This window comes from Lepidothrix coronata, unplaced genomic scaffold (genome assembly GCF_001604755.1).
Source record: "Lepidothrix coronata isolate B3197 unplaced genomic scaffold, Lepidothrix_coronata-1.0 Scaffold247, whole genome shotgun sequence".
Lineage (NCBI taxonomy): Eukaryota > Metazoa > Chordata > Aves > Passeriformes > Pipridae > Lepidothrix > Lepidothrix coronata.
Genome location: NW_016690427.1, coordinates 773557 through 789371, shown reverse-complemented (window position 1 = coordinate 789371; position 15815 = coordinate 773557). Strand labels below are relative to the sequence as shown.

At 37.7% G+C, this 15815-nt stretch overlaps 1 protein-coding gene across 4 annotated transcripts in view; it reads right to left on the bottom strand.

Moving 5' to 3' along the window:
- Positions 1 to 603: 603 nt before the first annotated feature.
- Positions 604 to 15815, bottom strand: part of TECR (trans-2,3-enoyl-CoA reductase) — a 24195-nt gene continuing 8983 nt past the window's right edge. For 2 of the 4 annotated variants that reach the window (XM_017835062.1, XM_017835064.1), the window contains exons 2-13: positions 14873 to 14923; positions 14398 to 14449; positions 14018 to 14062; positions 12555 to 12658; positions 10327 to 10442; positions 10112 to 10217; positions 5644 to 5716; positions 5513 to 5556; positions 4076 to 4133; positions 3252 to 3340; positions 2231 to 2276; positions 604 to 2131 (exon numbers count right to left, since the gene is read on the bottom strand). In XM_017835062.1, the coding sequence (XP_017690551.1) occupies positions 2004 to 2131; positions 2231 to 2276; positions 3252 to 3340; positions 4076 to 4133; positions 5513 to 5556; positions 5644 to 5716; positions 10112 to 10217; positions 10327 to 10442; positions 12555 to 12658; positions 14018 to 14062; positions 14398 to 14449; positions 14873 to 14923 (912 nt within the window). In that variant the 3' untranslated portion in view covers positions 604 to 2003. Of the gene's footprint in view, positions 2132 to 2230; positions 2357 to 3251; positions 3341 to 4075; positions 4134 to 5512; positions 5557 to 5643; positions 5717 to 10111; positions 10218 to 10326; positions 10443 to 12554; positions 12659 to 14017; positions 14063 to 14397; positions 14450 to 14872; positions 14924 to 15815 lie in introns of all 4 variants that reach the window. The other 2 variants (XM_017835063.1, XM_017835065.1) reach the window with 2 other exon arrangements.

The following is a 15815-nucleotide window of genomic DNA, read 5'->3' as shown; positions in this document are numbered from 1 at the left end:
CCAGCCAGCAGACAGGTCCCAAGGCAGAGAGCATTGCCCAGCTTAGAAGCGGATTCCTGCCACGCTGATTCCTGCACGGGACTACCAAGGTCAGAACATCAGTGCTGGCTGATGGGTCTAGTGCTGGGAGATTGCTTCACTGTCTCACCAGGCTGCCAGTGAAAACAGATGGTTGTCTCAGCAAGAATGAAAAGAATTAATTCAGATCTCAGACCCAGACAAGAAACATGCTTTAAAAAAATTAATTAAAATGATCTCATACTCATCTTCAAGTTGCCTCAAATAGAGGCCAAATGTCAAAATGGAGATTAAAAAGAAAGAGAGTATGTCCAAATCTGCCAAAAGTTTTGTTTTCTCGTGGAGACCTGGAAAGATATCTTTGTTACCAAACAAATTTTTCTTCTTTCCTGTGACTGGACATTAAGTGGGTGTAAAGTACGAATAGGGTATGTGCTTTCTCTCTCCTTAGAAGGAAAATTTCAACCTGCTTGTACTCCACATTGCACTCAGTGGGAAATCATTTGGCATTTAGCTCTTTTCTCTGGTTCACTAGTTCACAAACTAGTGAAAAAAACAATACTGAAAACAAATTCATAATGACATATTGCTTCAGTTATCTACCAGATCTAACCATTTCTAAGAAATCTTCTCTAAGGTACGTTATACGGAAATAAAATCTGGGTCATGTATTTCTACTTTGAAAGTTTTTGTTCTTCAATTGATGTAGATTTTTTTTTTTAATAAGGACATTCTTGCTCTGTACTGTACAAAATATTACAAAACTTCAGCAACCAGCTGTAGCCTTCTCTTTTTGCCATAATTATTTCAACTGATTTCAAAACATAGTCTAGAATTTATTGCATATTTCATCCTTACAAAAAGTTGCAAAAATCTTTCTATACATCCATTATAGATAAATAAAGTAATTGTGAAACAAAACATTATCTATGCATTCTCTTCATATTCTAAAATAGCTTCTTTAAAATATCCTTCAGATAGATTTCAATAGCCTTTTTTATCAGATTTACACAAAACCCAACTAAGTCACACTGAACATCTTGTGAAAAAGAAAACACAGGAAGTCCAAAATGTAGCTAATTTTTCTCCCTGGCTCTGAAAATAGGAAGAGCATTCTGAGGACTAGCAGTCACTTCATGTATTTACAAAGTATATTAAAAACTATTCCAAGAAGCCTGATGTAAAATGCTTGGGTAAAAGGTCCTTTAGTATTGTAAGGACTTGTTACATGAAAACAGGCCAAGTATCAAAGATATAGATCAGATTGCTTCTGAACCTTACTTACTAATATGCAATTTACTAATGAAGAAGACCAAAAACAAACAAAAAACCCCCTACAGAGGATGTTACATCCACAAATACAACAAATATTTCTTACTTCAGACTCTTTTGGCAAATTAGGGGTTAGACCCAAATCAGGTTTTTGAGATATTGCCTATTTCTTTATTCCAAGAACCATTCATAATCTTTGGTAATGTTATTTGTTACAAAGCACCTGCCTCCAGGCAGCACACACTCTTCTTCAAGTCAAGGAAGGCAGATCATGCAACTGTCTCCAGGCCAGCTGGCCGTGCTGGCTGAACTGAGCTCTAGTAGTTAGCTGGTATGTCCTCCTTCCAATGTACTTCTGTCTTGCAGAATGCCGCTGCTAAATTTGGAGCTGCTTTTCAGCACAGACTTCTCAGTATTTCTGATCCATCAATCTAAATAGGCTAGTACAGAAAAATCTAAGTCAATCAGGTTACAGTGAACTGCAGGGGCTTTCAACTACCAGCTGTGCAATGAAGCTTTATTTTTTAAGGTGCTTGTGAGTTGAGAATTCTTGAATGTAAGGAAGTGTAGCTTTCAAGTGCATACAGTTTCCCTTAGCAGTGGTGATTAAACATGCACCAAAATCCTTTAAATTAATTCATTTATTTGGCAGGAGGTTTATGAGGTTTTTCTTCTTGAAGTTCTGTGCAATATTCAAATTAAACCTTCTTTTCTTACAACAAAAAGGGAATAATCGGCGTTCTATGACTTGGATAATCCTTGAATTCTCGTAAGTAGGTGCAGTGTTTATCCTTTGCCCAGATTGTCATCTGAATGAAGCAAAGCAAGGTAAACAGCCCCACTGGAAGGAAAGGAAGAAAAGATACATTTCATTATCAGATTAAAAACATGTTCTTGCTGCTGACATCACTTCAGGTTAAAGTACCAAAACATTACTCACCTGGAACACACTGAGTCATGATTGTGAAACTGATCCAGGTCCCCACCTGTTTTGGCCAAGGAAATTTAAAATATTTCTGGTGACAGCATTTGCATTTATGTCTCTATTGATCAAAATAACCTTGTCCTAGTACAGGTAAATAAAAAAGCCAAGGTCAGCCAGATCAATTTTTAGTGTTAATAACCTTTAGCCAAGATGGTGAACAGTGCCTTATTATCACAAACAAAACCTTCATGTTTGCTTCCATAGCTATTACAATGACAAAATTTTAAGCATTTACAACAATGTCCTTTCTGTTTCTCTGCCTAATTTGTATTTGTCAGACCTCCATCAGTGCTAGGAATGGTAACTTTCTATAGTCTGAGACCAAATGCTCCTCTCTTTAATATCTGTTAATCTCCACTGAATTTAAAACCTGGTGCTGTCCTTCTGTGCACGAGTCAACGTTACACTGAGTTGCACTGATTTTATCTGCTTTTGAACTCAATCAAGAGTTTGGCTCCTGATTAAGGAATATTAAATTATAAACTGATTCAAGCTTCTAAAGCAGTCACCACCAACACAAGTGACTGTGTAAGAAGACTTTGGCTTGTTTTGTCTAGCACAATATCATCTATTTGTCTGACCATATCTTCTTGCCTGCTGTGATATTCCTAGGATCTTATGTTATAAATCCACTAGACACCTCCATCCCCTCATTACAACATTCAGTGGCAATCTCCCTGTCCCTAGCTGCAGAATTTGCACTGCTTTACAGTGTATGTGTCTTGTCTAGCAGCCACACTGAACCACAGGCTCAGGGCTGTCTGTTGAAGTTTAGCCCCATCAGTACTGCCTCAGGAGAGGGGAGGAAGAACAGACAAGTTCCCATCCACAGTCTGATTTAATGGAGTGTAGGGGAGGAGGGGAAATGTATAGAGCTCAATTGTTTCAGAGGTTTCTCCCATGTTTAACATTCCAAAAGAAATGAAAATATATTCAGCAAAGCTAAAATCTGAACATCTTGTTTGAAAATACATACCTCATATGTATAGTTAGGGCAAGATACAAAGAAAAACAGCCATGTGAAAGGATTCTTTGTTGGATATGGGATCTTACGGGTTTTGGATCCTATAGATTAGAAAACAAATCACAAAATATTCACATTCCTAAATACATAGTTTCCTATAAAGACAACCCAACTCTGCCTACTCCTGTGTCTCATGACTCTGAGAGGGACAAGCAGGATATGGGGAGACAGGATGTCCTCTGGACTCACAAGAAGGAATAGAATAACTGTGAGGAAATGTTCTGGGCATTAGAATGTCATCTATTTATGCCTTTGATCACAGTCACTCCTGTAAGAAGAGGTATCTCAAATTTTAAATTTAGAAGTTAAAGGTTTTCTCAAATTGTCACAGAATGGGATTTTAGCAGTCGTAGCTGATCACTGTAAGATGTTTGGCTCATGCCCAAGGAACCCTGATCTGCACAGAGATCTTGTGCCCCCTATAGAAACCAGTGAAATTACTTTTCCTTGCTCACCAAATCATAGCTTTTACTAGCACTGTTTCCTTTTGCACTGCCAGTGTAACCAATATAACTGCTCCCCCCAACACAACCTGGGCCTTAGCAATAAAAATTACAGTAAGATAGGAAGTGCAGTTCAACAGTCTGATGTTGAATTCTTTGCACTGTCTTATCTCCCTTAGAATCCAGTCTTTACAGTGCTGAGCAACCTGTGCTCCCACAGCAGTCAGCTGACAGGTATCAACACCCCCCAGGATCAGGTCTTTCACAAGGCAGAGTAAATTAAGAAGTAGTGAATGGCTGTGCCAAAGTGAAAAATGATTATTCAGTTTTTACCATTTCTCCGGAGGTCACTGAGTGCAACATGAATGGAAAAATTTCCAGCTTCACACAGCTGCAAGAAAAAGTATGACAGAGTTAAAAATGTGCTTCCCTTCTATTTGTTTTTCTTCCTTTTGTTATTTCCTGGGGTCCTTTAAAAATTTAGGAAAAGGAAAGTAATTTGTTGTAAACGTAATAAATATCCTTAACTGAGAGTGCTGTCTGACAGGAGGATATCTTCATTCAAACATGAGTCCATGTCATACTCAGTTATATATTTATGATCTTTTCCAGAAAATGTGGACTCTGTGTCAAAAGATCAAATTTACTACTTAGATAATCCCCACGAGATCTAAATAAAACAAAGGGGATAAAAGTAAACCCAGGAGATACTTGCTTTATCTTTTGGTCATTCTTATGTCTTTAAAAACACCCAAAAATGGATTTGCATAGTTTCAGTTTCTCAAAAGTTATTAAAATCTCAAGGAAGATACAGGTTGGACTCTAAGTAAATTTTCTTCCCTAGAGTATAATTGCTATGAATCATGAAGTAAAATTGACCCAGCTTCCTTCACTGGTTTTAAAGGATGCTTCCCTAATCAATTATAAAGAAAGTGCATTGAAATGACCCATTTATATGATTATGGACAGCCTCCAGTGTCTGCAAAGCATAACCATCAGAGCAAATGACTAGTGGTCAGAGCTCCTGAGTTTTATTCCCAGCTCTGTGCTCTCTGTTATGGAGTCTCTCTATAAAATGTGAATAGGTTATGAACTCATAGAATTTTCATACTAGGAAACTGCTTTGAGATCCTTCAGTCACTGACAATTAATTTGTCCAAGTGAACACCTGATGTGCTAAACAAGTTATCCAAACATAGGAAAAATCTTTGTATATAGGTCACCTTTGTTGGCTACAGTAACATTGCTTCTGCATGTATGAAATGTTCCTGGGAACTGTGAGAATGATCAGTGATGAAGAATTTTGATTCATAAGGAAAGCTGTAAAATTTTCTGAAGCTCAGCAAAATGAAACTCTATCCCTGGACATTATCAGTAACATACTTTCTTAGTTGGTCTATCACTCTCTGAGTTTTATGATCTGTTGTGATTCTTAACACTCGAGAAACAGTTCACAAAACAAACTCACTGGCTTTTAAACATAGTGTCACAAACTGGTAGTTCCAGCTTCTTTAAAGATTATGAGAGATCATCCCAGCAGTTAAATATCCTAGTCTTGGAATGGATGTTGAATGAAAATATTCCCTTCTGTACAAAATCATATTAAAACCTGACAGATTTACTGTTCTGCATGTAAGTGGTCAGCTTTAGTGCTATGTTCCAAATGTTCAAGTTCTAAGTATCTGCTTATCCTACTCACTCCTCCACTTATACAACAGAAGAAATAAAGCAAGATATTTTAGCATTTTATAGAAAGAGCAACAAACCTACCAGAAACATGATCACAGCAAAATTTATCTGTTTTTTCCCATAAGCTATTAAAAAAAAAAGTTTGCATATGATTAGTACTAGTATGCAAACACAACAGTACTTAAATCATTGTGGGTTGTTTTGCTACTTACAGGGAGGAGTGTAAAGAGGATGATTGATGTAATATGCAAGCCAAGCTGCAAATCCCCAATAATAAAAGCAGTTCTGAAAAACAGGCAATTTTTTCTTTGTTTTAGTACAATCCTCTGGGCCAGTATTCAGTGCAAGGACTGTTGATAACAATGGGCTAATCCTTCAACTTACTGATAATACGACAAAAAATGGCAATACTAAGTGTGGTAAGGTGGGAGCAGATAACAGGAAATAATAGAAAGGATGTAGTGCTCACAGAGTTAAGATTTCGTCTCCAGTATCTTCGAGCTGCTAAGTTTATAAACAGTTTTAGAAAGTATGATCACACTATTGAAAATATCTTGTCTGGAAAGCTATTGGGCAAAGTTGAAGTACATACACACTGTATGTTAAAGAGAGATTTGTTTTGCTGACAAAAACATGTCTTTGTAAAACTAGATTTAGGCACTGCCCTCTCTTCCCTATTTATTACTTTTCACTGCCCATTCTCTTACCTGTCCTCTTCTCCTTCACCTCATCAGTTTGCTTTCTTTCCCATGCTTTAACTTTTCCTACCTAAAATCATCATGCCTGATGCTTTCCTCTGCACTTGCACTGCAATATCTTTACTTTGTCCCTTTTGCTGCTGTCCTTCTCCTTCTGTGATCCAGCTTCCATTCTCTAAACTCTGACAACACAGGTGTCATTAACGGCTGTACTGACTCACTCCTGACCAATCCCAGAGCTTGTTCACAGGCTTCATCCCTGAAAAAAACTCCTTACAATGACAATCTTTACCTCTTGTTTGGTTTCCTTGGCCCTGCCTCCTGTGGGGTTTTTTCTGATGCTCATTGCTGCTTCCATAACTTGGTGACAGGTTTATCTTCTCCCTCCTTATATATATGTAGGTAGGAGGGAGGCCCTTTCCTGGCCCCTTCCTCTTTTCCTCCATGCTGTAACCTCTAGGAGCTATTTTTTTGCAGGCAGACTTTAACCCTCATCAACAACTCATAAACTTGCCTCTTGTCACTGGAGTCTTCTTCTTTTACCAAACCTAGTACCTCGGCGTGTTTGTTCATCACCTGGACTTCAGCAAGACCAAAACTGAGCTATCGTCCTTTCATCACTCCCCCTGTTCTTTTCCTTCACCTTATCTTTTCTTGCATCCTATTTTCAATCTTGAGTAAAACACTGATTGTCTTACTCTTTCTGGTGACACTTTTTTCTTGGCCTTCCAAATAGGTTCCTATACCTTAGACATTTCTAGGTGTTTCTGCTTTCTCCTTCACAGCTTTGCTTTCCTGCTCATGCAGGCAAAATTCTTATCCAAGGCTGCATTCTTTTCTGTCTGACTGATTTAACTTTATTTTTTTTGCTTTGGATTTTGCAGTCTTTTCCCCCTGTATATACCAGAACTGCATTTCTAGCAATAATACCCTGAAAAAGTGATTACCTCAGCGTCTGGAACCCGCACTAGCTGACTGCAGTGTCTGATGGTGCATTTTTCTGAAAATGCTGGTGCCCCCTCATCTGCTGCAAACAGTAGGGTCAAACATTCAGTTGCATTTCCACCTTCTTTTCAGAGTTAATTGAACCACTGAAGTGCCCAGAGACCTTTTGGGTATGCTGTAATACAAGCACATAGTATATCCTTGCTCTGAGATTATATATTGAGATAACTGATGAGAAAGAGCAAATTATTAACCAGTAATTAAGGTTAGGTGGGAGAAATTAGCAGAGAAATTAACTTCCCTGTGATGATTTCATTTTTCCCCAGGAAATGCAGCAGAATCAGAAGAGTGACTTCAGTTAGGGACAATCTATTTAGTGTCCTGTCCATAAACTGCTACTTCCTCCCTAACACTAGCTTCTTCAGCCAGCTCTTACAATTCACTAATTGCTGTACAAACTGAGGTAGAAACAGTTGCTTGTAATCTTAGAATGGCACCCTCAGAAAAACCTTTCCTTAGCTTCACAGCTTGGCACAGGATGGAACATATGGTAATGGATTTCAGTACAGTAAAATTAAATAAATTGATTATCATGGCTCAGCCCCCAAAAATACATGTTGTAATTAAACTGAACAAGTACTGTTCAGCCAAAGAACATGATTTACTGCAAGAGTATTCCTCAGTTATAAGAAAAGGAGTCTACCACTGTTAAGGACCTTAGCAGTAATACTATAAATGCCCAGATCCCACTAGAAGCCTTATTGCTCATACAAAGGCCTCTGCTAGGAACAGCAGAGTACATGCAGACTTCACAAACTCACTTGAAAGAAAGCGTTTCTTTTGAAAGAAAGCAAATCTTTTATATTCTAGGTGAATAATAAAGCTTTACAACAACCTCTTATAGGTCAAGTTGAGATATTGCAGGGATCCCATAAATAAATTATTCCTAAATTTTTGTCTTCTCTACTGCAATTGATGATCCCTATTTCTTGATGTCCTGCCTATGTTTATTCATGACCAGCATGTATCCTTCTGTTTGTCTTATTATATTGTCTTCTGGTTTAATGGTATTTATAAAGTCTAGTGTTTCCTTTCCTCCAGATGTTTTTCTAGAAAGTGATGATATCCCTTCTTTTTACTCATGAAAATGTTCATGAGTAAAGGGTAAAGAAAGGGTAAAGTAAAGGGTAAAGAAAGACCATGTAAGACTAATAATGATACTAAATTTTGAGGAATTCCACTGGTACTTTCCTATTATTAAAGGTCTGACAGATCCTTTTCTGGCACTTTCCTTCAATTAGTTCCTTTATTACCACACAATTTCTGTATACTAATCCCTATCTTATTCACCTTGAGCCAGTTGTTTACTAAGTCCAGATAAACCAGTTATTCTACCTTTGCAATATCTAGAAAAATCAGGTATCTTAGAAAGAATTACACTATCTTAATATGTAGCATGAATTGCTTTTGGTGAAGCTGCTGTATTGTAGGGCATAATTTATTCCCATTTTCATTTGGTAAACAAAGGATGAAAATCATAAATCTCATGATTTGTGTCCTGTCTCAGATTTCTGCTTATTGAGACTGAAGTGTCTCCTGTAAAGGCAGCATTCCATTGTTCTTAGGAAATAAGATACCTATATCTGCTGTGTATGTGATCAAACACTGAAAGTAGGAAAGTTTTGTCTACCATTTGGATGTGATGGAAAAAAGTAAAGATGATGTGATATTTTTCTCACTGTCACAATTTTGGAGTAACACCACCAAGGTCAATGAAATTATAAAAGCAAATCAAACCCAGGCATCGCTAAGCACGTAAAATAAGAACTGTCAGCAACTTTACAGATGAAAGCAAGTGCCACCAGCCTGAGAAGATGGAAAAGAGGAAGTGATCAGAATGACTGGTACAAATATCAGTTTTAGCATCAACAGTTTGTATGGTCTGAAAGGAACAAGCAGTTGTCAGAGCACTGAGAAAAAGAAGATTTATCACACTGAATGAATTTTTTTCAAGGTAAAGTTGCTCATTTATCTACTGTTTAACATGCCTTAGCTACTGTTGTGTCAAGATCTCTGAACCTTCTAACAAAGCCTGCACTCTTGCTTGCAGGAAGCACAATAAGTTGCTAGGGAAGATTCTTTTGGAGGGCCACTGCTCCACTACAGGCCCTTCTTTCATTTCAAAAGCTCCCACCAGAACGACCAGGGCCACTGGACAGTAAGGAGGTAGCCACAAGGTAGAGCTTCCACTGTTGGAAGTATCCCTGCCGTAATGCAAATTACAAGGGACTGTCTAAATCTCAAATGTTAAATACCCAAGTGCTGATACCACAGGCTTTTCCAGTTGAGATGATAATCTCTTGTCTTCCTTAGTATAAGGCGTATTTTTGACAACTAGTATGTGCTTTGTTGCAAACATTTGTAAAACAACTACAGCCCATGCATAACCATGCAGTCACTGTACTACTTTGCAGACATGTAGGAAACAGGGAGTCTGAATCCCAATGGTTTCCCTGTGCCACAGCAGGCTGGTAACATTAGGGAATGCTCCTGTGGAGAAGAAAATGCAGAACAACCAAGATGCCTTGTGCTGGATCAAAGGTAAATTAACAGTTGCTTTACAGCAAAGAGTGTATGGAGCAAAGAAGATATAAAATGGTTGTTACAAAAAATAGTTGTTTTCTTTAAAAAGGCAACTCTTCCAACATTGTGCATGCCTGTACCACCTTTAAAGTTAACATTGTTACTAAAACCTTCACACCCAAGTAGCTGGCTGAGTGAAAAGGAAGGGTATGCTGAAGGTTTAAAGTTCTAAAAAGTCATGAGACTACTATAATATTAGTAATAGTATGGCAGCATGTATGTTATACAATAGTGACATTAAGAAATCTTCTAAAAGAACTACAGCTTTATGGGTGACGTTTGTTGTACATTGTTACAAAAGCCACACCAAAAAGTCCATGCTGCAGAGGCAGAGCACAGGTTGGGTAGGTTGGATTTGTAAGGGGGGCTATGGATAGATTCTGACACAATTTACCTTCACAATTTTCCTCAGTGGCATAGTCCCACGGGAGAATCGATGAACAAATACTGTTTCAATCAACCTTTTGATGTAGTGGAAAGAATGGCAGATACATGCCAAGCTAGAAACAGCAAGACAAAAGCATTTAAGAGTGCTTAAAAAACCAAGAGTGGCAAGACATTTGGAATAAGGCTACGAGAAATACTGCTCACGCCTGCAAACGGACTTACTTAACTACTGGGTGCGGACTTGATGTAAACCTCTCATCCAGTCCATAGACAAAAGTCATGCGGAAATAAAACAGAAAATAGATGAACAATGGACCTGTATATTCTATCAAAAATACCTGCAAAAAGAGAGAAAATAATTAGACAGCTGAATTAGATGATGGTTTTGCTTTGGTTTCTTTGTGATAACTATTGCAGTGGGATAAACACGTCCACTGACCCAGGATGGCACTAAGAGAGGCAGGGAGGAAATAGCAGTTTTGGGATTGGGCTATGAAACTGGTAGACATGCACGTAAATATTTTGCAATGATTTGCCTCAGTTTCATTCAAACAGCCATTGCCAGTGCAGCAGACACAGTATGGGTATGAAAAGATAATAGTGTCAGCCCAAAGATCATAACAAATACGCATGCACGTTACATTTATGCAGCTCTCACCCTTCTCTTGCACTCAAGAACTGTTTCTTTATTTTGAGTTAAAATGAAATTTGGTGAAGAATTTGTCTTGAAAAAGAAGAGTTCTGCTTCTACTAAATGAATTTTGTTTAAACTGGGAACAGCTTGTAAGTGTTCACAGTGACCCCATCTGTGTGAACAGTTAGCACAGCAGTTGTCCTGAGAAACAATAATTTCATTCTATGTTCAAACAATCTTTAATTTGAACACAAAGAGAAAAATAAAAAGAAAGAAAAAAAAAAAAGAGAGGAAACCAAAGAAGCTATTCCCTAACTTGATTTCATTTCAGATAGGTGTGCATTTCTTAGGAACATCACTCTAAACTGAAGTTAACTTCGGACCAAACATTAACAGTTGAATTTTCCACACTTCTGTAAGTGAGGAAAGTAGGCCATACCTCATTTATGGAGAAAGAAGGGAAGTTGATTGTATTTCTTTCAGAAACCACCCCCCCCCAAAAAAAACCCACAAACAAACAGAAACTCAACAACAAAGCAAACAAAAAAAACCACCAAAATCACTGTTTTCTAATGTGTTTAGAATTATTTTGATACTCAGAAAGCTGTGTCATTGACTTCTGTTACAATCAGCATTTTCTCTGGGGCAGATCAGATTTGGTTGTAGATGAAAAGTTTGTCTTTTTTATTTGATAATAATGAAGTATTTCTTTGCTTATGTTTGAATGAAGCAGCTTGAAGGGCAGAGAGAGCAGAACATAAAAGAAAGATTATGGAATGGCAGAAGCCTGGTGTTACTCTGCACTGTGATATTTTGGTATATGTTAATGTATGTGTGTCTTGGGAGTCTACACTGCCATTAGAAGTTTTTGCCTGTCTTCCTGGTTTTTTTGATTGTATAATAGCTGCCTGATTTATCAGCATTGCATCCAAGGAAATAATGTGAAGATTCAGTCTTGCAGAACATTTGACTTTCTTTATTTTACCTCCTATTAATGTTGTCTTTGCTATTTGTAGTCAACACAAGATTTTATTGGTGTCTCATAGCTAAGAAAGGGTAAATATGCCTTTAAATTATGGGGTACTTTTCCTTTGATATTGTGCTGTTTTATTGGAACTACTGTAATATGTGCAGCAAGGACCTTCTAAAGAGTTGGAAGGGTCACTGGTCACCTCACTGCATAATAAACAGCAGTGCTGCATTGCCTGCCAAGGGAGTTGTGATAGAATTTGCATTTGAGCTAAGACAGTAAATATGCAAGGTCCTTGTGGATGGCTACTAATATTGCAGAAATTATCAGCTGTTGTTAGCTTGACACAAGCACCCTGGGACACAGTCACATGCAGGCAGCTAACTGATCTTACTGTCTGCATTTCCTTGCTGAAGTGACTTCAACTACTGGCATGTGAAGTTGCTCACATGCCTCTTTGCAGGAGAAATTTAGAGCAGTATAATCCTAATCTTTGTCAGGAGTTGCACAGGTCCTGTGAAGCAGTCCCCAAAGTCATTTAGACCCCTAGTTCCTAGTGATTTTGCAGTAGACATCTAAATCCATTTGAGAACCTGGACCTTAGTTCTGTAGAGTCAACGTACCCTGCAGCATGTTTTCCACTGCTACTCTCCCAGTGAACCGGGCATTCACAGTAATTGTTACTGCTTTCCCTGATTAATGAACTGAAGCAATGAGGAATCATTGCCTGCATCCACTATCAGAGCAGACATCATGCAGAAGTATTGGAGAGAGACAAAAAGTGGTGTAAGGATTAATTACGGAATGTTAGCCATTAAAATGGCTCAGACTTGAAGCATAGCTCACCGTAGTCCATCCTATCTGTGGCCCTAAATCTTTAAAGTATAAGGTAGCAGTTGTGCCAACAGGGAGGTGCTGCAGGATTTCTTCATCCCTCAGGGACTTTCCTTCTGAGAAGGAAAGAAGTAATTACGTCTCAGTGAAATTCAAGTCAACTTTGGTAGCATATTAGCTTTATATTGTGCTTTAACCAATCTGTGAGATTCTTTGATGCAATGTAGGTTTATTGGAATCTCAATAAAAAGACTAAGAATATTTATACTTTATTTTTATTTATCCCTGTAATCATATATAAGCCTGGATCCTCTATTCACACCAAAACAGTTAAAAGAATTCCCAATCCTGTGTATTGCCTGCCTATTCTAGTAGACTTGCTTCATCACTGTTAACAGCAGAATTTGCTGATAGGTCACTGCCCTTTAGCATAATTCACTGACCTCCTAGTCACCTGCACCTCTCTCTCTCTCCTCTCTCTTCCACTCTTCTCCTTGCTCATCATCAAACAAACATAAGATAGGATAAGCTGTGATTGGAAATCTCTCCTCCAGAAATTTTCATTGTCTTTGTTTTCCCAAACAACCAGCTAGGAGGTGATTCCACATGAGCTAGTACTCAAGCTTTTAATGCCTAGGCTGGGGAAATCTCCAGAAGGCCAGCATTTTCTCATGGCAAGTCTCACAACATTCATGAAGGAATCTGACAAGGTAGACCTTCGAAGAAGGAAATAAGGTGCTCATACATTTCTTTTCCATGGATAGATTTTACAAAATGGACTAATCTTCTCCAGCATACTTCTAAGGGACTGTTTAAATAAAATAATGCTTAATGAAAGCAAAAGAAAAAATGTTTTACGTTTTATACTGAGTACTAAGGTGAATTTACACAGTTTGACCATTAGACTATCTTTTGTGCACTGAGGCCATGTACTAAGAGGCTTCTAGTAGCAACACCTACAACTGAATGAAGTCAGCCGGCTGGCATCAGCTTTGTCAGCAATTGCTACATCCATGGCAATGTGTTTTGCATTAGCTCACCTCAAAAGAACTGTAATTCCTGCCTGAGAGCAGAGGATTATGTGAATTGATCGCTCAGACTCAGAGCCCTTTTTAGTACTCCCAGCTGAGCCTCACCGTGGAGATCATCTCACTGCAGCTAAGGGAAAATTGATATCTAGGTTCTGTGCTCCCTGTCTTGAAAGCAGAAGTCAGAGAGCTCAGTAGTTAGAAAGTGCACTGGAACAATGTGCAGACTCCTCAGTTAATTACCAAGCACCAGGCACCAGGCGCAATGGTGGAACTTTGTTCAGTACTTCCAAAGAATTGTATTTGTTATGGATTCTCTTCAGCCTTCATAGTGCTAATTAACATAGCTGGAAACTCATTCTTAAGAGCTAATAGCCATTAAAGGTACACCTTTCATGCCAGGGCCCTGCTCAGAGTTTAGATACTCTAGTCCTCACAAGTACTTACTTGGATCAAGTTTTATTGACTGCCTTGCTGGATACCACCGAGGATCTGTAAGACCATACAGAATAGTGTGACATACAATGTTTGGTTTAGGTCATCCACTATTATAATGAATGCAACACAACAAGATAAGATTTAGCTAAAGATTTTTATGAATATTTATTCAACATTAATATCAGTGATGATTTACGCAGCAGAAAAATTACAAAGGTGTATTAGGAGAGTATAAAATAATTATACTGAAATCTCACTGTGATCACATTCATGTGCAGGTTATCAGCACTATGTGTGTGTATATCACATGTTTCATATTATGTAATTTTTTTCTGTTTATATAGTGGATATTCTGATGTGATGTGAGATGCTGTAGAAGTTATACTCACATAATTTATGGAACATCAATCTGATCTCTCTAATTGTGGCATTTGGTTCCACCTAGGCAACAAAAATGTTACAAATATGTAAGATGCATATTTTGAAATACAAGTACTAGGTTTAAAACTATTAAGTCAAATAGAAATGTGACTTAGAAAATGTAACTGTAACTTTCTTACAAATGTCTAGCCTTGGTATGAATGATTCAAAGTATGACAGGAAAAAGGAAGGACAATTTTTGACATGTGTTTTCAGAGGCAGCTTCTCTAGCAGCCATCAAGAATTACTACAACAGCATTGAAAGCTCCTTCTGGAAAAGGGTCAAAGTACTCTGCAGTTAGTATGAAGTTTGCATAATTGCTAAAAGTGGCCAAAGAAAGGCTAGCAGGAGATGAAATACCCTTCATAAACATTATGTTTACTTAAGAAAAGTTATTAATTTCTAAAAAGTCACCTACCCTTTTAAACAGATTTTTGTTTTACCTTATCTAGGAAGCATAGCTGTTTCTTTGTCTCCCAATCAAGGATTTCCACCTGATAGAACACAAAATGATAATTAATAATTATTGGCTAAATAATGCCTAAACTCTTAGTTGATTCTCAAATTCACAATCGTTGTTCAGAGTGAGACACCATTTTATTCTGGTCTGCGAATTGTGTTAAACACCCTCCCGAGGTTTTGAAAGCACTTGACTTGCAAGAAAAAAAAATATTATTGCCAAATGAATTGTCTTCCTGGATATATTCAGAAGCAGAAGTAGCTCGCTTATTGATCAAAACACATCGATCTAGGGTCTTTTCTTACACTAGAGCAAGAGGAACAAATAAGGGATAGAGAAACTTCACAGGAATCAGTAGGGAACAGTATTTTTATTATTCATAAAATTAAACAGTTTGAGAAAAAAATTTAAATATGTATATATATGCATGTAAGCAAATATTCTGAGTACATACAGCTTAAAGATCAATGTGTATTTTTCCCAGAATATTTTAATTGTAAAGAGATTGGAAAATATTGGTGGACATGATGAACAAATGCAGCTAAATATGTGGACTTCAGAAACCCTTAAGCTGTTGTTATAGGAATACTCAGTGTTACTCTTGCCTCTCAGACCACCTTTTCAGTAACTACATAGTACCATTTTAAATTCAAAGTAGTCATTAATCTACAGCTCTGAAAAGGAACGTTTATTTTTGTGATCAAATGCACTTTGGCAAAAGTTATTATTTTAATCAACAGTCAAGCAGAAAAGTCCCCAAACATTTCAAAGCCCAGTTGCAGCAGGCCACCAAAACCTAAAATACAGTGATGGTGTGTTAGTTTAATTTGTTCTCATCAAATGCTGTAATGGAACTTTGTGGTATAGCTACGAGTGAAAGTTCAAAGCTTATCTTAGTACCAAAGAGTTTGTTGCAGTTGTTGGGG